The 22764-nt window shown below is 43.5% G+C and overlaps 1 protein-coding gene across 1 annotated transcript; it reads left to right on the top strand.

The window, feature by feature from the left end:
* Positions 1–298: 298 nt before the first annotated feature.
* Positions 299–20126, top strand: ELAVL1 (ELAV like RNA binding protein 1). Its single transcript, XM_010020490.1, has 5 exons — positions 299–480; positions 8063–8166; positions 9225–9378; positions 12269–12494; positions 19802–20126. The coding sequence occupies exons 1-5, from the start codon at positions 309–311 to the stop codon at positions 20124–20126; spliced, it is 981 nt and encodes a 326-aa protein (XP_010018792.1). The 5' UTR covers positions 299–308.
* Positions 20127–22764: the final 2638 nt, after the last annotated feature.

Below are 22764 nucleotides of genomic sequence, written 5' to 3' on the forward strand. Positions count from 1 at the left end.
TGTTAGCCAGTCAATGGCCATATTTTCCTTCTTCTCCATGTTATAAGAAAAAGGGAGTTACTGCTTTTGATTTATTTTCTTCACACCATTCATGACTTTACAGACCTCCATCTTATTTGGGTAAGCCCATTCCAGTGTGGAATACACCCGTTTTTTCCTGCACTTCATTTTGTTTTCTTTCTTCCCATGTCTTCGTTTCCTTCATCAACCACATATAATGATCCATGGAAGAGTTTTTTCTTTGTTCAAGATCTAGTACTGATGTGAGATGTTTTTTTTTTTTTTTCTTTTGGCAGATACAATATAAGATGTCTAATGGTTATGAAGATCACATGGCTGAAGATTGCAGGGACGATATTGGTAGGACAAATCTCATTGTGAACTACCTCCCTCAGAACATGACACAGGATGAGTTGCGGAGTCTATTTAGCAGCATTGGTGAAGTTGAATCTGCAAAACTTATTCGGGACAAAGTTGCAGGTATGGTCTAGTGCGTAAGGAATTGTCACTTGGTGGTGGTGGGCTGCTCAAGCCAATACTGACCTGGGTGCTGTTTAATGTAGAAATACTAAGTATTTGTGTGTGTATAATCAAACTGGTGACAAGTCTGCATATACCTACAGTAATGCACAGACTGGATACTGAATATTAGGAAGATAGACTGCTTAAGGCTAAATTAATGACTGGTTTAGACAGAACCATAGAATGGTTTGGGTTGGAAGGGACCTTAAAGCTCCTCCAGTTCCAGCACCCTGCCACAGACAGGGAAACCTTCCACTAGAGCAGGTTACTTCAAGCCCCTGTGTCCAACCTGGCCTTCAGCATTGCCAGGGATGGGGCAGCCACAGATAAGGTTAAGAATTCCAAGAAGTATAGTTCCTAAATTTGAACACCAATAGGCATGTCCCAAATTGAAACTAACTTGAATATGCTCCCCAGTTTTTGTTCTTCCTACGTTTTTGACTCTACCAGAGCTCTGAATATGCAAACATTTTCTGATCAGATCTTGATCAGTGAGATAAAGGTGTAGCATGTGTCTGGAACCGTTGCGGGCCTTATCGCTCTTAAGGAATTTAACTTGTAAGTTCTTTAAATAGGATTGTTAGTAGTAGCTTTAAAAAAAAATGAGAGGAATGAATTGTTCAGATTTGTGAAACTTCATCTTTCCTTGAAGACAAACAAATGCTGGTAGAGCAGTGGATTCCAGAAGCCATAGCTATTTAGTGGCAGCAGCTTTTGATCTGCTCTGTGAGGATGCTGGAATCCTTGCACTGTTAAAAATCTTTATCTACAAATTGTGGTTATTCTTGTTCAGAATTACTGGAATCTCAGGTTTAGTGGGAGAGTGGTTATTTCTGTAAATAAAAGTGACTGTGCTGTTTACTTGACTGCCCTGTGAAATTTTGTGTAACACATGCGTAGCCTTGTATTTCAGGATCTGGCAGTACTGACATAGATCATTATCTGATCCATAACCAAACAGGTCTGAAACTACTGTAAAATCGCATGAATGCTGATGAGACACATGAGAATTCTTTGTGTGTTATCTTAACTGTAGTACTTCCATGCTTGAGAATAGACAGAACTCAATAATGAAACCATTCTGAAAGTAAACTCTGAAGTTGATCTGACTTCCGTATCTTACGCTTTCCTCACGTCTTTCAGCTGAAGTTTCACATGGTAGCCATCTGTCTAAATCCCTGCTTATGGAATGTATGTGTGTCCTGGGTTCAGCTGTAACAGTCATTTTTCTCCTTCTTAGTGGCTGGTGCAGTGCTGTGTTTGGGCTTCAGTCTGAGAACAGTGCTGATAACACACCGATGGTTTCGTTGTTGCTCAGTAGTACTTACCCTGATCAAGGACTTTTCAGTCTCATGCTCAGCCAGTGAGGAGGGGCACGGGAAGAAGAGACAGGACACCCGTCCCAAACTAGCCAAAGGGGTATTCCATCCCACAGCATGTCATGCCCAGTATAGAAACTGGGGGAGTCACCCAGAAGGCCCAGATCACTGCTCAGGTCAGGCTGGGTTTTAGTTGGCGGGTGCTGAGCAATTGTATTGGGCATCACTTATTTATTGTTTTCTTGTCCTTTTCCCCTTTTAGTTTTATATGCTTATTTCCCTTATTACTGGTAGTAGCAGTAGTTGGTTTGTGTTATACCTTCATTAGTGGAATGTTCTTATCTCAACCGGTGGGATTTACATCCTTTCCATTCTCCTCCCCATCCCGCCAGGAGCGGGGGGAAGAAGAGAGACAGTGAGTGAGCGGCTGCGTGGTTCTGAGTTACCGGCTGGGCCTAAACCATGACAACATGTAAAATCATCATGAAAGTTTCCTAAAATACTGATTTCTTTGGCTAATTTGATAACTGAGCATTCAGTCTGGATGTTGTCAGTTTGAGATGCTCAGCAGCAGAGGCTTGTTCTAGAGGCTACTTTTGCAGGGACATAAGAACACCTTTTTTTAAGGATAGCAAGCCCTTCATCAACTGTCAGGGCTGAGCTACATCTTAGACTTTCAACTCAGCACAAAATTGCCTCTGTGGGAGGTAAGGATGTGTGAAAAAGGAGGCAAGGCACGTCATCACCTGCAGTTTCAGAGTCTACTTCACACTGTTCCCTGTAGCATTGAATCCTCTGGTAGTCTGGTTAACTTTAACTTGAAATCTGACAGTGCTGGCTAGTTTAAAGTCCAAACCACATGCTTGTGTGCTTCAGTATTTTTCCTAACAACCCTGAAGAATCAGAAGTAAAATCCCTGTTGGTATTGCATGGTCTTTGAGTGCCTGTGGACAAAATGCTTGTTTTCTTTAGAGTGCTGGCAAGTGTTTTATTCTCCATGGCATTTAATTCAGTAGCCGCTTGAATTTTGTGCCACTTGCAACACCATTAGGAGCAATTCCCAGTCTTGGAGTTTGGAATATCACTAACTAAGAATTGGCTTCTTCAGGAACCTTCAGAAAGTACTTTTCTCTTCTTTTATTTTTCCTTCCTTTTCCTTTCTGCCCCTTCACCTTTGCATTTCTGTGTTGTAAAACTCCACTCTCAGCAGCTCGGATGTTTGGCTGCCCCTGAAAAGAACAGTCTTGGGGCTGAGTTCTGTCCTTGTGCCACCACTGGCATTTCTCTGCCTCTCTGGCAAACTAGCAGGAAACTAGAGCTGCAGAAAAACCTGTTCACTCTCTGACCTTGGTGCTGTGGGGGCAGGTAAGTCATGGTAATGGCGTGGAAGATGTAGTGAGATGGGAGGCCTGCACAGGAGAGAGGTAACTCCACCTTTTGTTGGAATTAGACTTTTTAGATCCGTTCATTTCTTCTCAATGAAATCACAGCTTTGATGCTCCCATGGCATGCTGTTAAACCTTTTGGTTTTTTTAATTTGGAGTTGCCCTTATTGTCTGTATTTTCGGAGTTAAAAATAACTCTTTGTTTGATAATGCTCATTCTTCATAAAACAATGCCTGATATGTATATTATTTCACCACAATTCATTCTCTGTTAATGAAACATGTAGGGCAGAAAATGTCTTCTCCCTAGAATAAAGCTTTTAATGACTTACTGAAGTAGCCTTTGCTTTCTGGAGACTCGTTACTTTGATTCAAGAATCAATTTGAAAGCCAAAGTTGTGTTTTGTTTGAGCAAAGGACTTCATTATGAGCAGAGTATAGATCTGGTTGGCTTTTGTTAGTTACAGCATGGAACTGAACAATATTCTGTTCCGGGTATTAGATTGTGCTTATAAAATTTATAGAAACTCTTTGAAACAACTACTTACCCTGTAAGTAGTGTAACTTGTGATGAGGGACAGTGAGCAAATACTGAGTTGTTACTCACTGCACTTGTATTTGCAGTGGGTATGTCTTGGACACCAGGATTTTCATAAGAGAACTATAGAACTGACAGACACTGCTCTTTCTGTCAGATCTTCAGGCTAGCACTAGCCATACTTTGGGGCTTTGAGCCTGGGGAAACATTAGAAGGTCATTTCCCAATATAGTATGGCAGAGTGTCAAGTGTGAGATGCAACTCCTGCAGTGGTTGCTGAGTTGCCACTGACCCAAGGGAATTGGTAAAATCCTCTCTTCCTGTGGCTCTGTTCTTTAGGTGAGAGCAAGGAAAAGTGCTGGGATTTGTCCAGTCAAGCTGCACTGATCAGACTGTAGCCCAGCTGCAGACACAGGGGAGCCAAACCTGTGGTCTTGTTCTGATTTCCTACCCAGCAATGTGTAGTGTTAAAAGTGTCCTCTTTCTTGGAGCAACTGCCTCCTACCAGAGATGATTCAACAGAAGAAATATGTCCTGTACTATATTTTGCCTTGGGAGTGCTTGACTTTGCTGGGACATACAGATTCTGGGGTCTGGGTTTCCAGCCTGTCTGCTGTGCTGGACATCTTTAAAGCATTTCTCCTCCTTCAGTACTGTTAATACGAAAACCTTTGGGCCACTCTGTACTGCAAGAAATTCAGCAATTCCAGATGCAGAGTTGTGTCAAGGTGTCTGTGCACAATGGGGATGCTACTAATCAGTGGCTGTACATGTTGCGAGGGAACCTGGTGATCTTTAGTCTACTGTTCGTGCAGGTATTCACAGGCTTTTAGTCCTTCTTTACCAAATGCTAAAGCCAAAAGTTACTCTGCCCTGAGTGTAGTTCTATTTAGTTTCTCTGTCTTCCCCTTCCCCTGTGAAGTGCTGGTACTTTCAAACCCAACTGTCCTAAAGCTCTGGGAAGATTGGGTTAAGCTTTTTGCACATGGTTAGGGTCTCAGCCTGCTGTGGGTTCTGATTGTTGCTCATGGTACCCATAGCCCTGCTCTGGGTCCCTGCTGACAAGTTTGCCGTGTGCACCTCTGTAAAAGCACCTGTCTGATGGCACTTGGTTTTGTTAGGGAGGTATCCAACATCTTGAGGGTTCTTGTTCCCTCCTTCACACCTTCTGTACTGCTTGAGCAGGGACTAAGGTATCCCTGTGAGATGACTTCCTACTCTAGGAAATCCAGGCTATTGAATCCCAGCCTGCTTTGGGTTGGAAGGGACCTCAAAGCTCATCCAGTTCCAACCCCTGCCACAGGCAGGGACACCCGGGAGGTGTCAGTGGTGGCAGAGGGGGGTGGGGAAGATCAGGAATGGGCTGGAAACTGAAGCAGCGGCTCAGGGAGCTGGGGAAGGAAGCAAGGACATGGATAGAAAACCAAGTGATGCTCAGAAAGAAAACGAGTGCCTCTTTCGTGAAAGGGCTTTTTGTCATGGAAACAAAACTACATTCTTTCAGCTGAAGGAGTAGAGTAGTTTGCTTAAAACTGGGGTTTCTGATCACTTTGTGAATTATTCTTCCATATAAGGACCTCCTTGTTTCTTCTTTTTTATCCTTGCTTCTGGAGTACATTTGCATTTATGTATGTGCAAACTTTTGAAAGGCTTTTTTAAAAGGTTTATTTAATTACTCTCCACTAAAATAATCTGAAAACTCTTACAGCGCTGCTGCCTTTTGCATGATGGGTTTCTAGTAGGCTCTTAACATTACCATAAAGCAAATAACTTGTCTGCTTGCCTGGGATAAACACTTTACATTCATCATAATGCTTTGTAAATGCTGATTCCTTATATATTTTCTGGCATATCCTAAAAGGAAGGGAGTTTTTACTGTTTAGGAGGAGGGAATATCGCTGAATCACAGAGCGGATTGGGTTGAAGGGACTTTAAAGCTCCTCCAGCTCCAACCTCTTGCCACGGGCAGGGACACCTTCCACTGGAGCAGGTTGCTCCAAGCCCCTGTGTCCAACCTGGCCTTGAACACTGCCAGGGCTGGGGCAGCCACAGCTCCTCTGGGCACCCTGTGCCAGCGCCTCAGCACCCTCCCAGGGAAGAACTTCTGCCTCAGAGCTCATCTCAATCTCACCCAGTTCAGTATCCACCCAGGCCCTGGCTGCTGGGGCTCAGTGCTTCAGGCTCCAGGCAGGAATAGTCTTGCTCAAATCTGTTTCCCTGGTCTTTAAGGACCTATTTCCATAAACTTTAGGACCTGGTTTTGTTCAGTAGCTTGCTGGAATCTTCATGGTTATGTGGCTTTTGGGACAGACTGGATAGAAAATACCTTATCCAGCAGCTGGTACTCAGTCTTCAGAGCAGGTGGAGTGATTGAGGGGTAACCAGATTTGATCCGAATGACTGACAATCTGTAACTGGTAACACAGAAAATGAATGTTAAAAACAAACCAACGCATCCCATGCTTTAGGTACGTATGTCTGCAAAATCCTGGTTGATGTTATCTGTGCACAGATGCATTGGTGGCATCTGCACACCTTTATGTGCAGAAGCTGGTGTTTGAGATCTTGCTTTTATTGCGTGTATTGGTTTCCTATGTGTTGTTAAGTCCTGCTTGGCTACCAAAGAGTGATTTGCCATTACGGTTGTGCAGAAGTGTCTGGTGTCAGGAGAGTTGGAGCTGCACTAGTAGAGGTATTTTGCCACCAGGTGTGTAAGAGAACAGGGTTGTTCCTGTACAAAGGGATCTGGCTTCTTTAAGAACTTTAGCAGACAGTAAAAATTAACTGGGGCTATTTAGACAAGGAGTCCATGAGGAAACAGGCAGTGACATTATTTGGGTTGAGGTGTGTTCCTGGCCTATTGCATTTCCCAACAGAGCAGACCAAGGCAGAGGGTGTGCCAGGGAGCTGTGCTGGTGCAGTTGTTCTGTTGTCAGCCTGTTGTGTGCTCTTAGTAACAACACTGTGAGGGCTTTTGGAGCTTCCTTTCCCCTGTGACTTCTAGACTGGAAGGTCTCGGCGCCTTCAGTCCACTGGTGAGTTTTCCAGTAGATGGAATTAATTTGCAGGGTCTGATTTTCTTCAGTTTCTATGACATTTTGTGCTCAGATAATCACCGTTTGACTCTTTCTTCCTCTTCTGGGGGTGGTGGGCATATAGTTGATGTTCTGAAATGTCTGGAAAGTGTAAGGAAACTTCCTTGCCAGCTAAGAGCATTGCAGAGGCATGCTGTGTGGCTAAAAGAGGGCTGTGTTTCGGAAGAGAATCCTTCACTACAACCATTAGCTGTGTCTTTTAGTGTTCTCAAGCCAAACAACTGAGCTTGAGAATAACAACTTAGGAGCAGTGTGTTGTTAAAGAAAAACAAACATTCTCCTATGCATGCTTAAAATGTTCTTTAGAAAATCCCATAGATCAGGCTGAGACAAGAAGTTGTCTGGCAAAGGTGCAACTTCTATTGAATGGGAGATGCTTTACTGCACTGAGACAGTCTTGCTGGGAAATTGCAACCCAAAGTGAGCTTAGTAATGTTAATGTTAAATTGCTGTTGGCCTTTGTGGGGGTTGGAGAGAGAAGCAGAACAAATAAGTATCCAAATAACATCTTTTATAGATACCTTTTGTAAATCAGTAGCCAAATAATATCCTTTGCCTTGCATGTTTTCAGAGTTTGTATTCTTCTTGTTGTTACTATCAAATTCTTTTCGTAAGACTAAACTTACATAAAGTAGTAGTATACGACTTGGCTGCATTCAAGAGAATTTTTCACCCTCCAGCTCCATCCTGTGTTTGGGACACTCACTGCTCATTAGCTACGTTGGATGTATTTAAGGATTGAAAACTCTTTTCCCTCTTGTCTCCAGGAGTGAAGGTTGGAATAGCTCCACAGAAATTAGCAGCCTGATGACTTGTTCGTGGGGATTCCTCTGTTGACGCTTTCTCCCTCTGCTCTTTGACTTACAAGAGTTTGTACTAATGAACTTTGTTCAATTCTTGCCTTTGTTCCACTCCCCTTAAATTTTCAAGGCTGTTCAGCATTGGTGTTTTTTGTTTACGGAAACTCTGCAGCTGCCTAATACACACTGTCCTTGGAGACAGAGGGTGTGCACAGTGCAAATGGAAGAGCTCCGTGTTACTCCTCATGAGGCATGCCAGCCTTGAGATACTTCTTTGGCTTATTTAAGTATTTGCTGTGTGGATTATGGTTGGGTTCCCTTTTTCTCCTTTGTGTTTCTCTAACGTTGATGGTGATAACTTTCTGTTGGTAGGTTTAATTTCAAAAGATGTTTTTCCATGTAGGACACAGCTTAGGCTATGGCTTTGTGAACTACGTTACTGCAAAAGATGCTGAAAGAGCAATAAACACACTGAATGGCCTCAGACTTCAGTCAAAAACTATCAAGGTAGGATGTCTGGATTTCCTCATTCTTGTATGAAGTGGCTTTCTAATAGCCCCCATTTTGGTGGGGAGGCTTGTGTGCTCTCCAGCTGCAAGAAAGCTGGCCTCTGGGATGAGAGCAGTAAAGTTAAGCCTCTCGGGTTTTGGAACAGCTTTCTGTTCAAAGATTCCTTTTTTTTCTTTCCTGCTGTTTTTACAGCAGCAGCTGGGGTCATTACAAACTGTTGCTGAGCTTTTGAACTCGTGTGCATCTCAGCTACTTGATGGTCTCAATTTGAAATCATGTTAATACATATGTACTCCTTTTTCAAAATAACAGCTACTGTGTGTGTAGGAAATCACACCTCCTGAGGTGATCATAGAATCCTGCAACAGTTTGGGTTGAAGGGACCTTAAAGCTCTTCCAGCTCCAACTCCTGCCACGGGCAGGGACACCTTCCACTAGAGCAGGTTGCTCCAAGCCCCTGTGTCCATCCTGGCCTTGAACACTGCCAGGGATGGGGCAGGCACAGCTTCTCTGGGCACCCTGTGCCAGCGCCTCAGCACCCTCCCAGGGAAGAGCTTCTGCCTCAGAGCTCATCTCCGTCTCCCCTCTGGCAGGTTCAAGCCATTCCCCTTGTCCTGTCCCTGCAGGCCCTTGTCCAAAGCCCCTCTTCAGGTTTCCTGTAGGTCCCCTTTGGGTACTGGAGGACTGTTATAAGGTCTCTCCAGTGCAAGTTCTTGGCGTGGTCTGTGGTTCCTGACAGGTGCAGTATCTGAGTCAGAACTTCAGGCAGGAATTCTTCAATATAGCAAAAACGTTTGTTGAAAGCATCAGTATTAGTCTTCTGCTGTCTCTGCAGCAATGCCACTCTATTCCTTATCTGTTGGATGAGCCCAAAGCGGGTGGACTCATCTAGGGACATGACTTTTCTCTTTTTCCTGGCAATTTTCCCATACCTTCTCCCTGCTCCACTTTTTTGAGCCCCAAATGCCTGCAGTTGTTTAGTGGGGAATAAACTAAGGTGCCTCGCAATAAAGTAAGTTATGTTTTCCTGAACAACCTTCTTTTCCTTTTCAAAGGTTTCCTATGCTCGTCCAAGTTCCGAAGTTATAAAGGATGCTAATTTATATATCAGTGGACTACCAAGGTCAATGACACAAAAAGATGTAGAAGATATGTTTTCACGTTTTGGCCGCATCATCAACTCCCGTGTACTTGTGGATCAAACTACAGGTGAGTTCTGTTGAATTCCTTGTTGTGTAGAGCACGTTTTCTGGCAGATCCTAAACTAAATTAGGCATCTACAAACTAACCATGACATTTGGTGTCAACCACTCATACTATTCTCATGGGATATCCTTTTCCAGTGGTGTTTTTAAAGCACAGAAAGACTTGCTGCCTCGTCTGCTAGCTTATAATCTAAATCATGCCATATTTCATGCTCTTATTGTCAGTTTTACCAGGCTGATTTGCCAAATCTATCTTGCTATGGCACTTGCTGTTACTGTAGCACACTGTGCTTCTGGGCAGTGTCTCTAATCTGGAGTACTAATGTTACCTTTACACATACACAGCTATTACCCACAGGTAAATTCCAGGCCATAGTTCTATATTAAAAAGCAAAACGCTGTGTTTTGTCTCTTACAGCAACCTGGAACTCACTCACACAATTTTATCATATTTTAAAACATCTGAGGTGTCCCACAGTTCTCTCTGGTTACTGCCAACCATACACTTAGTCTTGAACTTTCTGCATGGATTTTGTGTATTAAATATCAGGAGGAAGAGAAGGGAGCAGTTGCTTAGTTAAGCACTCAGCTCAGGAGAGACCAAAGTTAAGGATTTCCTTTGTAATGTTAATCCTGCCTCCATGTTATAGTGTGTTTTCAGAGAGTTTTAAGTTCTTACCTAATTATTTCAGCCTGTAGAGCTGAAGAGTGTGGCCTGTCCTTCAGTCTCAGGTGTCTGGGTATTTTCCAGTAGCCCTTGTGCTACGTATGAAATTGGAGACATCTTTTACAAATACACTTCATTGAGTACTATTTTAGAACAGGAGATAACTAACCCTAGCAATTCCCCATTTAACATTTATAACTGGAAGCATGTACATTTATCCACAGTAGTTAAACAGCAGCTTTCATGCTCTATGAGGAAAGTCTTTTCCTAGAGAGGATTCATTTTGTCCAGCTTTGATATCTTTATGGCTCTGTCTCTAGAACTACTTCTTTAGATGGCAGCTGCAAAAGACTTTTAGAGCACAGAAAACATATTATAAAGGAGCCCTCCTTCTCTGGCTGTCAGTGGAGTGGGGATCACTAGCATCTGTCTGACAGAACTATAAAATGAGATGGCAGAAGTCATACAATTAAAATCTCTCCAGGAATAATAGTGTTTTCATCGAGTGTGCTGAGGCATGATGCTGTCTAAGTCAGTGTCAGCTCAGAATATGATGCTTGCTTTTAAATAACCTTAATAATCTATTGTTTGAAGGATGGATTCTGTTTACAATGTAAAGTTGAATGCAAGCCTAGCCTAGTTTTCCTTTCCCTTCAGACTGTAGCCAAGCATTGGCTTGGAAACCTCATTGCACATCTTGATCTAGTATCAGATAGAAGAAATTGTGATCTGTTGTGCTTTCAGACATAGGTGCTCAGCAGAGGCTGTTCTCCAGCTTTGGAGAATTAATCTGTTTTAAAATGTGCTTTCTACAACGTTTATATTTTAAACGAAGGCTATGATAGATCAAGTGAGCAGCACTGAGATGAGCAACATGGAAGTTGAGAGGAAGTACCAGTATGCTGGGCTCTGGGATAGCCCTTGCTGACTTCTGGGTGATGCTGGTGTTTTGTGCCATTCCATGGTGGGGCAGATCATAGAATCCCAGACTTGGGTTGGATGGAAGGGACCTTAAAGCTCCTCCAGTTCCAACCCCTGCCACGGGCAGGGACACCTTCCACTAGAGCAGGTTGCTCCAAGCCCCTGTGTCCAACCTGGCCTTGAACACTGCCAGGGCTGGGGCAGCCACAGCTTCTCTGGGCACCCTGTGCCAGCGCCTCAGCACCCTCCCAGGGAAGAGCTTCTGCCTCAGAGCTCATCTCAATCTCCCCTCTGGCAGGTTCAAGCCATTCCCCTTGTCCTGTCCCTACAGGCCCTTGTCCAAAGCCCCTCTCCAGGTTTCCTGTATCCCCTTTAAGCACTGGAGCTGCTCTAAGGTGTCCCCTTGAGGAGCCTTCTCTTCTCCAGCTGCCCCAGCCCAGCTCTCTCAGCCTGGCTCCAGAACAGAGCTGCTCCAGCCCTCGCAGCAGCTCCGTGGCCTCCTCTGGCCTCGCTCCAACACCTTCATAATCCTTTTGTGTTGGGGACCCCAGGTGCAGTTTTCCTGTATCCTAACACAGCAGAGGGGCAGGATCCCCTCCCTGACCTGCTGCTCATGCTCTCAGGATGCATCCTGGTCGTCCCAGGACATGGTTTAGCATGTTCAACAGCAGTGTCATTGTTTCAGTACAGTTACCAGGAGGTGATTCCTGATCAGTTTTAATGAATTAAAAATAAGGTATGTGACATGTAAAGGTGATGACTAGGATATAGATGAAACTATAATCTCTCGTGTTAAAAAAGGTTGAACTACTTGGTTATAGTCAGACCATTGTGGCCTCATCTCCAATGCTGAGTTTTCCCTCAGTGTGGAAAACTGAAAACCTTTATAAAAACCAGTGTCAACTTTGTGTTTGCAGATGCTTTATAGTGATAATCCAGACGAAGGGGTTGGCTTCCATTTGGTTTCGTTGAATTAGTTTAAAATGTTGGGAGGTTTTTGGTAATGGCAGTGTCAGTGGGGGATGGATTTCCTGGAATTCCACCACACGGGATTTCTTTGTTAAGCATTTAAGTCACTCTGGTTGGTCTAGCTGAAACAAATGTATTAATTTGTCTTTTGTTCCTTAATTTTTGTACTTCATTCTCTAGCTGCTGAAGAACCATCAGTAAATGCAGAGACCTTGCAAGCCATGCCCACAGAAATCTTTAACCGCTTTGGTTTTCTTTTGCTTTCAGAGTTATTTTGAGTTTATCCTGAACTTCCCTTTTATTTATTTATATTTTTTTTTATTGGTTTGGTTAAAAGGTTTGTCCAGAGGGGTCGCATTTATCCGGTTTGACAAAAGGTCAGAAGCAGAAGAGGCAATTACAAATTTCAATGGTCACAAACCCCCAGGTTCCTCCGAACCCATTACAGTGAAGTTTGCAGCCAATCCTAACCAGAACAAAAATGTGGCTCTGTTATCCCAGCTGTGTCATTCACCAGCTAGAAGGTTCGGAGGGCCGGTGCATCACCAGGCGCAAAGATTCAGGTAGGTTAGGAAGAATAATGCATTTAAGGCTGTGCTGCTATTCCCGTGTCCGTCTGGGAAGCTCTGCAGTGATCTCATTGTGTGTGAATGAATACGGAGTGCACTCTGTGTCCTGCAGTGTTCTGTAAATAAAACTGTTGAATTAAAGTATGATGAAAGTAAAAATCTTACTTGTAAAATTCATATTTAAGTTGATTATCTCAAGGGACAAACCCTACGGTGGCTGTTTCTGCAATTGAGTGTGTAGTGAGATACAGGAAGCAGCAGATTCCAGATGGGTGTTGGTAGATGCTTGTCTCAACAGATCTCCAGTCTGTAGTCCATCTAGGTGAATGCTGATATAAGTTGCAACTTAATTCAAGCTCTGACCCATTGGTTCCAGCAGGGAGGTGTCATAGTAAAATAGGAAAACCTTCTCCTAAGGGAGAGATGCAGTAGGATTTCTGCCTTTATCTTGAGCTGGGCAGTGTTCTGTCCTTGAGTCCTCAGAAGTTCAGTAAGCTCATTGAGTAATTACAACACACTCCCAGGGCTGTGGGAGATACAGTGTGTTTTGCCTCTGAGAATTGCTTTGAATATGAACTGCTTGAATTTGAATTGCTTTAGTAGTTTAAGGGAGAGTGGTGATAGTTGGACTGTGCACTGGAATATGCATAATATATACTTATTGTCTTGGCTTTGTTATGTGTTCATGTTTCTCAGGGTGGTGTTTCTCTGTGGAGAATTTACTTTTCTTTCTTTTTCTCCTCCAGTTAGCTTAGTAAAACTTGGACTAAAAATTCAAATAGCTTTTTACAGCACTATTGTTCCAGTGACCTTCCTATAATGCTTTAGCATTTTATCAACAGCTCAGTGTGATGTGTCTCCAATGAGAATCATTGTCATCTGTTGTTTTCCACTAAGGATGATTGAACAGGTTGCCCAAAGAGAGCATGGAGTGTCCATTCTTAAAGATAGTTAAAACCTGGTTGGAACAGACCTCAGCAACCTGCTCAAGGTGCCTCTGCTTGGAGGAGGCGGGTGCTCTAGAGAGTTCCAGAGGTCCCTGCCAACCTCAGTCATTGTTTGTGACTGTAGCCCAGGCAAGTTGAATGCAGGCAGCTCCTCAAATCTCATCTCCTTGAAGCGCTCATCCAGATCTCTGCACCCAGGTGAAGCAAGGAATGCAATTCTGTGGTGTTGCAGTTAGGTGAACTGTTGAAAAACTTCCATGTGTCTTCTGTCAGCCAGGGCTTTGTTGTGTCCTGGTAAGATCTTGAGGCTTTGTCTCATGTTTTCCTTCGTAATGGAATTGACATTTTCATCCTCCTCCTTCCCCTTAAAATTTACAACAGCATTAAGATGCATCAGAGAAAGCAGTAGAAATAACATTCACATCCATAAATAAGACACCAAATAACCTTAATTCTGTCCTCATCACTCAGGAACAGTAAAAATGATTCATGTGTTAATACTTGCAGGAGAAACTAAATTTTAATGCTCAGTTCATTTATTAAGTCTTTAAGAGCAGCATTAATGTTATTTGTGTGCATTTCCTACATTTCTACAGGCATGGGTTCTCACAAGTGGAGATGAGAGAGAAGACCTTCTGTCTCTCTCTGTTCCATCTCTGCTTCTGTGGTAACTGCCCACTTGGGTTGTCTGAGCCCAGTGCTCATTTGTCAACGCATTTTGGCCACCTTCTGCTCTTAGTTGTAGGCTTGTTGATGGAAAAAGAGCTCAGGTTTTTGAGGTACTACAGATTGGCAGAGGGAGTAGTAGAGCAGCAGCCATGCTCTTAGGAGTACACTGCGGAGACAAGATCCACCACTTGAGGACAGGAGCTGTCCATCTCTGCACCTTGACACACACTTGCAAGAACTTTAACACTTCAGAAACATCCTCCCCTGAGTCACATGTGCATGTGTGCACATACCTACATGTACGAACAACACAGGCACCATCCCACAAGTTCTTCTTATTTTACTTCTCACCTTTGGTGTGAACAGCAAGTTCTTTTAGTGGCTCTTCCCTAAAGGATGCTGAACGTCAAACTGTGGTAAACCTTAGTTTGGAATGAGTCTTGGCTTTGTGGAGTGAACAAAACATGATAGATAAGCTGCTTCCAAAGAGCTCACAGTCTGTATAAATTACAGTTGTGGGCTCTGCTACATAGGAGTTGAATTCTTATACTGACATTTTGATTACACTTCATCTCGTTCCATCCTAATCCCTGTAAATCCAGGATTAAGCCTTTGGTATCTCTAATTTGTAATTATTAATTTCCTACAGATATTGCTCAGACCCATTGTTTAATGTTCCATTAATCCTTTGTAGTTCCTGTGGTATTTGTGGCTCACATCAGGAACTGGTCTTAATGCCTCATCCCAGCAAAGTGCTGGCCTGGCCTGAGGCACAGTCTGATGTGCTCTCTGCTTCCATCCGTTGGGAATGACACAGTGGTGTGGGATTGAGTTTGGAGGAGAGAGGAACCACCAGGGGTGAGAGCTTAAACAGAATAGCAGCTCTATAAGTATTGAACTCTGGTGAAATGAAGGAGTTTGGCTTCTAAAGCTGGAGAAGGCTGGCCAAAGGCTTTCAGAGTCCTGGGCTTTTCCCTTCACCAGAGCTCTGTGCTGGAAGAATGTTCTTCCAATCTCAAGAATACTCCCACTTCAGCTGGTTTTCCTTTCAGACTTGTTCAGGGTTTGGAGATTCAGTTCCCATTTGTGTTAATAGGCAAACTTGTGTTGATACCAGAGTCCAGGAGTTAGGTCCAAAATACCTGAAGAGGAGTTCTTACTTCTTGATAAACCTTTGCTCAAGGGGAAATGAGAGAAGACTCTGGAGTGTTTAACCCTGTCACTGACACTCCTGCTCAGGCAGCTCCCAAACTGTTCAAACTTTCATTTTCTAAGCTGCCAGTTGTCTGTGTTGAGAATGCCATAGAAGAAAACACTTCATCCAGAGTAGCAGTTAATCAAAGTCCTAGAAGAATGTGGCGTTGAAGCCCCTTATTTCTGTTGCTGCTGCCCCCTGATACATGGCTCTTTGATTTAACACTGTTCTATTGGGCTTACAGCTTGTATCACCAAATCCTCCACAGAACTTGTTTTGTACACAGTGGGTCATTCCCAGCTGTGTCAGTGTATGGGAGCAGAAATTGCTTGTGGGAAAAGCAGTGGATGTGACCAGTATCAGTGTAGTTGGACTCGTTCTCTTTGTGGAGCTATCTACAAAATGAAAGATTCCAAGCTCATGTGCAAAGGCAGCATAAGCTAATATTGAAACTAATATTACTGCTTATTAGCCTTGTGTGAGCTGCTCCCACCAGTGGTGCTGTGTGGAGCTGGTCTCAGGCTGCAGTAAAAAGAATTGAGCAACAAAGAATTTCTGTGGCTTTCATAGGACTCAAAAGAAACTGGGTTTCGTTCTCATTTCTGAGATGATGTCCTCTAGTGTGTTAAGGTAATCCCAGAACCTATTTAATAACAGTAGAGCAAAAGCTCATTCATCTAAATGAGAAGCTTTAAAAAGTGAAATAGATTACAGTTAAAACTCTAATGTCACAAGATGTTGGAGTTTTGTGGTTAGCCTCACCTAAAAGAACCATCCGTAGATAACATTGTCTACAGATGCTTAGGGAGGATTGAAAAAGCAAATGTAACAATAAATGCAACAAGAATGAGGACACCAGGAATAAGTATGACAAGACTGAGATCCTTCAAATTACAATATGAATGGGATTTTCTCTGAAACACCTTGGATCTCTGTGCTTTAGTGTTGTTTGCCCAACTCAGAGTCTTTTAAAGACCCTTACTAGGTAAATCTTCCTAAGAGTCATCTTAAATTGACATTGTCTGTGCTGGTAGGATGGAACTTTATGTGTCAGCTCCTCTGTGCCTGGCTCCGCGTGGGCTGCTACCCTGAGCTGACCAGGAGATCTTGTGTTCCTCTTGCGCAGGGCTGCAGTCCAGGAGAAGCAGAGAGGTTTGTCACATCCACCACCCTGCAGTGGGAGCCTGCCCCGCTCATCCCGAGTGCTCTCATTCATGCCACATGTCCTCTGTGGTGCCTCAGGTGGATGCAAGTCTGAATGTCAATTTGTCCTTCCATATACGTCTGATCCTGTGCCACATTTACTGTTGCTTTGGCTGATTTCTTTTCTGCTGGTTGCCTTTTAACCAGCCACAAGCTTCTGTGAAAGGTTTCTTTTTCAGGTGAATTTGCAGAGTATCACTTCAGAATCACAGTCACAGAGTGGTCTGGGTTGGGAGGGACCTTAAAGCTCCTCCAGCTCCAACCCCTGCCACGGGCAGGGACACCTTCCACTAGAGCAGGTTGCTCCAAGCCCCTGTGTCCAACCTGGCCTTGAACACTGCCAGGAATGAAGCAGCCACAGCTTCTCTGGGCACCCTGTGCCAGCGCCTCAGCACCCTCATGGGGAAGAGCTTCTGCCTCAGAGCTCATCTCAATCTCCCCTCTGGCAGGTTAAAGCCATTCCCCTTGTCCTGTCCCTACAGGCCCTTGTCCAAAGCCCCTCTCCAGGTTTCCTGGAGCCCCTTTAGGCACTGGAGCTGCTCTAAGGTGTCCCCTTGAGGAGCCTTCTCTTCTCCAGCTGCCCCAGCCCAGCTCTCTCAGCGTGGCTCCAGGGCAGAGCTGCTCCAGCCCTCGCAGCAGCTCCGGGGCCTCCTCTGGCCTCGCTCCAGCAGCTCCACGTCCCTCTTGTGGTGTTGCCCCAGAGCTGGACACAGGACTGTCAGGTGTGGGTGAGAGGGATGTTATGGGTGAGGTGATAGTTCCTATGGTTGATGTTTTTTTTAAAGACTTTTCAGGTCTTATAGGGGTGTTTTTCCCTGTTGTTTTTGTTTTGTTTTATAAACCTGTAACATTTTTGTCAGCCAAAGCAAAGAGGAGAATCTGAAACTGAGTGTATCCAAAGAGCAGAGCTACTTGTTACTTTAAATGATTTTTCCTGTAGTATGCATTCAGATTCGTTGTCATCCTGCTGCTCTTCTACAAGTGGTTCCAGTCCTTGATGTCCTGTTGATCTGAGCTTGTGGGCAGAGCCTGAGGCTTGGTAGGAAGCAGGTTCAGAGCTACACTGACTGCTGGAACCAACATTGTGCAATCCTGACCTTAGTGATTCTCTGCTCCCCTCACATGGAAGCAGGAACCCAAGGCTGGTGATCTGTTGAGACAAAAATTTCCCAAATATTAAGAGAACTACATCCTACCAGCTCATTTCTCAAATGGGAACAAGCTCCAAAGCTGAAGGTGCCTGTCAAAAAAAATAAGCAGATAAAGCATGCAAACACAGAAAGTGTTTCATATAAAAGCAAACTAACCAGTAGGTCTGTCACCTACTCCTCAGATCACGTGGATTAGCGCGTCTCATTCACCTTTCTGATACTCTTAACTGCTTTTTCAGTTTTTACTGTAATACAAGGATTCCCAAACTTGGATTTCCTTGGGGCTGGCCAACAGTGTGAGCAGCAGTGAGTATGTGCAGCACGAGCTCAGGTGTGGCCACGCTGGGCTTAGAAACACCAGCAGCAGGTAGCCAGCGGGGCCGCAGCCAGACTGAGCCAGGTTGGGAAGGGGTCTGCACCACTGAGACTCCCCCTGCACTGGTACAGGAACATCTCATAGCTCAGGTGTCCAAGGAAATGAACTGTCTTTGAGCACCAGACAGCCTGGGGCAGGGGAGATGGTGACTGCGTGGTTCTCTTGTATGAGTGCATCAACCAAAGTGCCACACTGAACACAAGCTGACTTCCCTGTGGGCATGGGTGGGCTGCTGCAGCTCTGCTCCCCTTCCTTCTGATGCACACTGTCTTGAGCCCTCCCTTCTGTCTAGAGACAGCAGCAGCTCCTCTCTTTGTGCAGGGCAAGAAAAAGTCAGTGGGGAAGTGTTTGGCACTTAATGCAGCGTTCACTGCCCAGACATCCATTCCCTGTTTCCTCCAGGTCAGCAGAGAATCAGGAACTGCCACCCCCATGTTCTTGGCAGAGAGCAGCACGTGTACCACTTTTAAGTGGTTTGCATATCACCAGTGGTACACCACAGTTTGGGAACCCCTGGTATAGTATAATTATATTTCTACAATCACATGTCCTCACATTTTTTAAATAATACATAAGCTCAGTTTCATAAAATTGAGGTTTTAACCTTAACTTTCACATTTCCTGACCTTTGAGTGCTTAGCTGTGCAGCCATAATACTGCCTTAAAATACTCTGAAGCTTGGAATTACTAGCATGGAGACCAGAAATAGAATGAAGGGGAATTAGAGATATGGGTTATAGGAGAAAAGAAAATAATACAAAGCAAGATATAAACAGGAGAGGGGTTTTTGCTATTTGTTATGCATAAATACTTCTGGGGTACAATGCAGGAGGCAGGTTTAGGAAGGGTGTGTTGGTGACTTAAAGCCCAGTTCAGTAAAGCCAGGGAAGTTTTCCTAGGATTAAGTTGGCGTAAAACTAATAAGACGAGCATCCTGCAATTGTAAAACTGTGTGACTTCAATGTGGTTTGCTGTTTTGATGTTTAGAAGCTCCTGCAGTTAGAATATCTCCAGAACTGTGTATTCAGGATTAAAAACCTGAGATTTGAATTCCGTAGCTCGGAATGTGGGACATCACAGCCACGGAGAGTTGGCTGAGGAAGTGCTAATATTTCCTTAGCTGCCCAATAGCTGGGGCTTATTGAGAAACCTGCTTGTATGGGGGGTGTTTGCTTCTGTTCCATAAAATAAGATTTAATTTGATAAACACACAATCTCTACTCCTAAACCCAAACCATCCCCTCCCTCCCCTGCCCCAGCAAACCCCACAAATCCCTTTGGCCTATGAGTTCCCAACACAGTATTTTAGAGGTGAGAAAGGGAGGGTAATGGGATGCAAACTCCTTGAGGGAAGTAAGTGGGGGGTGGATTGAAGCAGGCTGAGGCCTCCGGGGAGGTGTTGCCTGATACCTGCACTCAAGCAGTTCTGCACCGATGCCATGGAGTGCTCTTCACAGCCTGGCTGAGTTTCAAGTCCCCTGTGAAAGCGAGCACCTAATCTTGCCTTGCAACTCTTCTGTTGCCTCCCTATTCCTAAGGATAGTTCCCTATTAACAAACTAGTTGGAATACTTAACATTTATACATTTTTTTTCCTGGCAGCTGTCAATTTTGATTGTCAATTTGAATGGGGGAAGCGTTTCTTTCTGGCGGTTTTGATGTCCATGTAGAAAATATTGATGCTCAGTTGCTTCCCATTCGAGTGAATTTACTGAATTGAATTGAACTTTTACATGAAATATTGTGCTTTTTATTTGCTAGGTTCTCTCCTATGGGTGTAGATCACATGAGTGGGCTTTCTGGTGTAAATGTTCCAGGAAACGCATCTTCTGGCTGGTGTATCTTCATCTACAACCTTGGTCAAGATGCTGATGAGGGAATCCTCTGGCAGATGTTTGGCCCCTTTGGTGCGGTTACCAATGTGAAAGTTATTCGAGATTTCAACACCAACAAGTGCAAAGGTTTTGGTTTTGTGACCATGACAAACTATGAAGAAGCTGCAATGGCCATAGCAAGTCTTAATGGCTACCGCCTGGGGGACAAAATCTTACAGGTTTCCTTCAAAACCAACAAGTCCCACAAATAACTTGCTCGTGCTTTTTGTATGGAATAGATTAAGTGAGTGACAGAAGTTGAAACCTCCTTCTTTTTTTTTTTTTTGGTTTTTTGTTTGTTGGTTTTTTTTTTTTTTGTTTTTTTTGTTAGTGTAAAACTCATTTTGCGCCAACTTTCACAAGTGTTTGTCTTAGTCTAAATGAGAAGTGAAAAAGGTTTTATATTCTGGGATGCAACTGACATGTTCAAATGTTTGAAATCCCACAATGTCAGACCAATTTTAAGTTCCTTTTAAGTTATTTCATTTACAAACATGTTTCAAAACTCCCCTGAAATCCGAAGTCGATTGCATTAACAAGACCCTCTGGATGGTGGTAAAACTGAAGCATGCTTTCACTTATGAGACTAACATTTGTTCCATGGAATGTTGTCTGCAAAAACTGGAATTTTCTGCAAAATATCAGGCTGAATGAATGAATTTTCTTGGGGTTTTTATGTTGTTGTTTCTCCCACCCATTCCCTGTGACCTTCTCTACCCCCGACTCGGTAGTATGGAAGAAAAGTTGAGAAATACTAATGTTTTAGTTGACAGTCATTTGTTTGCTCAATTAATATTCATTTACTACGTTATGTAGTTGAGGATTAGGCTTTTTAAGTCAAGGTCTTGTAAGTAGTAGCATGCCAGCATAACTTTTAACACCATTGAGGAGGTAAGTTGCACACTGAGCAGTGGCCAAGCTGTCCAATTCAAAGGTTTTAGAAACATTTTATTTGTAAAATCCACTTTCTAATAGGAATGGACCAAAGAGTTTCCAAGAAACTCCGGGAAGATTTCAGAGACAAAATGCAACTCCAAAAAGAGGGTGTGAATCTTACATTGCTACTTGATCAACCTCAATCTCTTCTGTCCAAATACTTAATGCATGGTGCACTACTTACTGGTACATTATAATGCAGCAAGATACTTACTCATTTTCAATGATCATTATAGTTTGAATTTCTTTGGTAGTTCTATTTTGTAAAGGAAAAAAAAATAACAGTTATAAACATTTGAGCATTGTATTTCTCGCATCCCTTCTAATGAGTGCTAGATTTTTCTATTTTAATAGGTTTTTGTTTTGACAACTAGCTTTACTTATTGAACACTCAGCAGAAAAGTACTTACCTACTTGCAAGTTAGATATTAACGAAAGAAAACCCCCTTTGATTTGTAGATTTAAAGATTAATCCCCCAAGTTTTCTGCAGACTGCCTTGAAACTTTGAGTTGTTCTGTTTCTGTTAATTTTCTTTTGCTTTTTTGTGTTTTTTGTTTGTTTTTACTTTTGCATTTAAGAACATTAAATTTGATTTTGTTTTGCTCAAATTTTGTTTTGTTTTTTATTTTCTGTTATTTTTTTGCTGAGTATTGCACACAGTGTCCAGCTTTCAATGAGTGTTGCTTTAAAGAACTCTAGTTCCTCTTGAAGGGTTTCTCAGATACTCCTTTGACAGACAAGTAGAAGAAAAGAGAGTTATGAAACAAGAGCACTACAAGAAATCTGTCACATAGAACCCGTGTGCCACAGGCTGACATAACCCTGCAGGTTGTTCTTTGGTAGGAAATCTGACAAGGATTGCTCCATGGAGTAAAGGCTGTGTAAGGATACTGGGCATGACTAGAGACTTATCTGCACAACCGTCAGGTCCAGTCTTCACGCTCCGTTGGCAGAAGGTAGAGCAAGCAAGAGACGGGGTCAGGGGCGGTTTTAATGCAGTGTCTCCTTTTGTTGCATGAACCTCTACCAGTCCTTAAGCTGACTTTCAAATGGCAAAGGCCCGTCAATGCCTTCTGCTTGTATCACTCCATTCCTGGCTGACCTTGCCTTGCATTTACAGTCGTTTCTTCTCTTTCTGCAGTGGGACCTGCAGTCTTGCACAGCCCAAAGAGAGCCCATCTCCTTTGATCACCTTCAGCACTGTCTCTAGTCCTTTCACTACCATCTCTTGAGAAGCACCATGGTTTGTACAACAGTGACTGTGACAGAGCAACTGACTCCCACCCCTCATAGTGTACTTTTCAGCAGTCTATTACAGATGTTTCCACCAACTTGTCATCAATCTTTTAATTATGTTAATATATACTTCTTTTATGTGGAAAAAGAGAGATTCAGAAGCACTCAGGGGGTTTCTCTCAAGTTAAAACTGAGTAGCATAGAGTCCTCTCACTGTGTCCCACATCTCTTAACCTCACACTGTCCTGTTCCACAGGACAGTTGTTCCCAGCTTCCTGTCATTCTCTCTTGCCTTATTTTGTATAAGATTAATTTCACACTAAATGAGAGTTGCTGGTTTATCACAGCATTTAGATGAGGGTTCGGACTTCCAGTGAAGGACACCCTCGGTCGGACTCTGCCTCAATGATCACTGCAGGCGTGCTGGCACTGCTCTGAGCTCTAAAACATTTCATGTAGACTTTTTGGCATCCCTGTCATCTGCCCGCTTCTCTGTTCCTCCATTTCTCTTTGCTAAGTAAGAAGGAAACACAGGATGCTGTTTCAGTAGTGATATAAAAACATCTCTTGTAGGAAACATCTGATCCCAGCTTCCTTTGATAGTTGCTCTGACAGCCGTTACCACGTAACTTCCATGAGCAAAACGTTGCTGCTTGAGTCAGGAAAAGAGGGAAACA

This window comes from Nestor notabilis, unplaced genomic scaffold (assembly GCF_000696875.1).
Source record: "Nestor notabilis isolate BGI_N333 unplaced genomic scaffold, ASM69687v1 scaffold11058, whole genome shotgun sequence".
In the NCBI taxonomy this organism is placed as follows: domain Eukaryota; kingdom Metazoa; phylum Chordata; class Aves; order Psittaciformes; family Psittacidae; genus Nestor; species Nestor notabilis.

Coding starts and splice junctions, on each gene's coding strand:
- ELAVL1 (XM_010020490.1), top strand. CDS start 309: ATGTCTAATGGTTATGAAGATCACATGGCTGAAGATTGCAGGGACGAT. Junction 9,379..12,268: donor ACTTGTGGATCAAACTACAG/GTGAGTTCTGTT, acceptor TTTGGTTAAAAG/GTTTGTCCAGAGGGGTCGCA. Junction 12,495..19,801: donor CACCAGGCGCAAAGATTCAG/GTAGGTTAGGAA, acceptor TTTATTTGCTAG/GTTCTCTCCTATGGGTGTAG.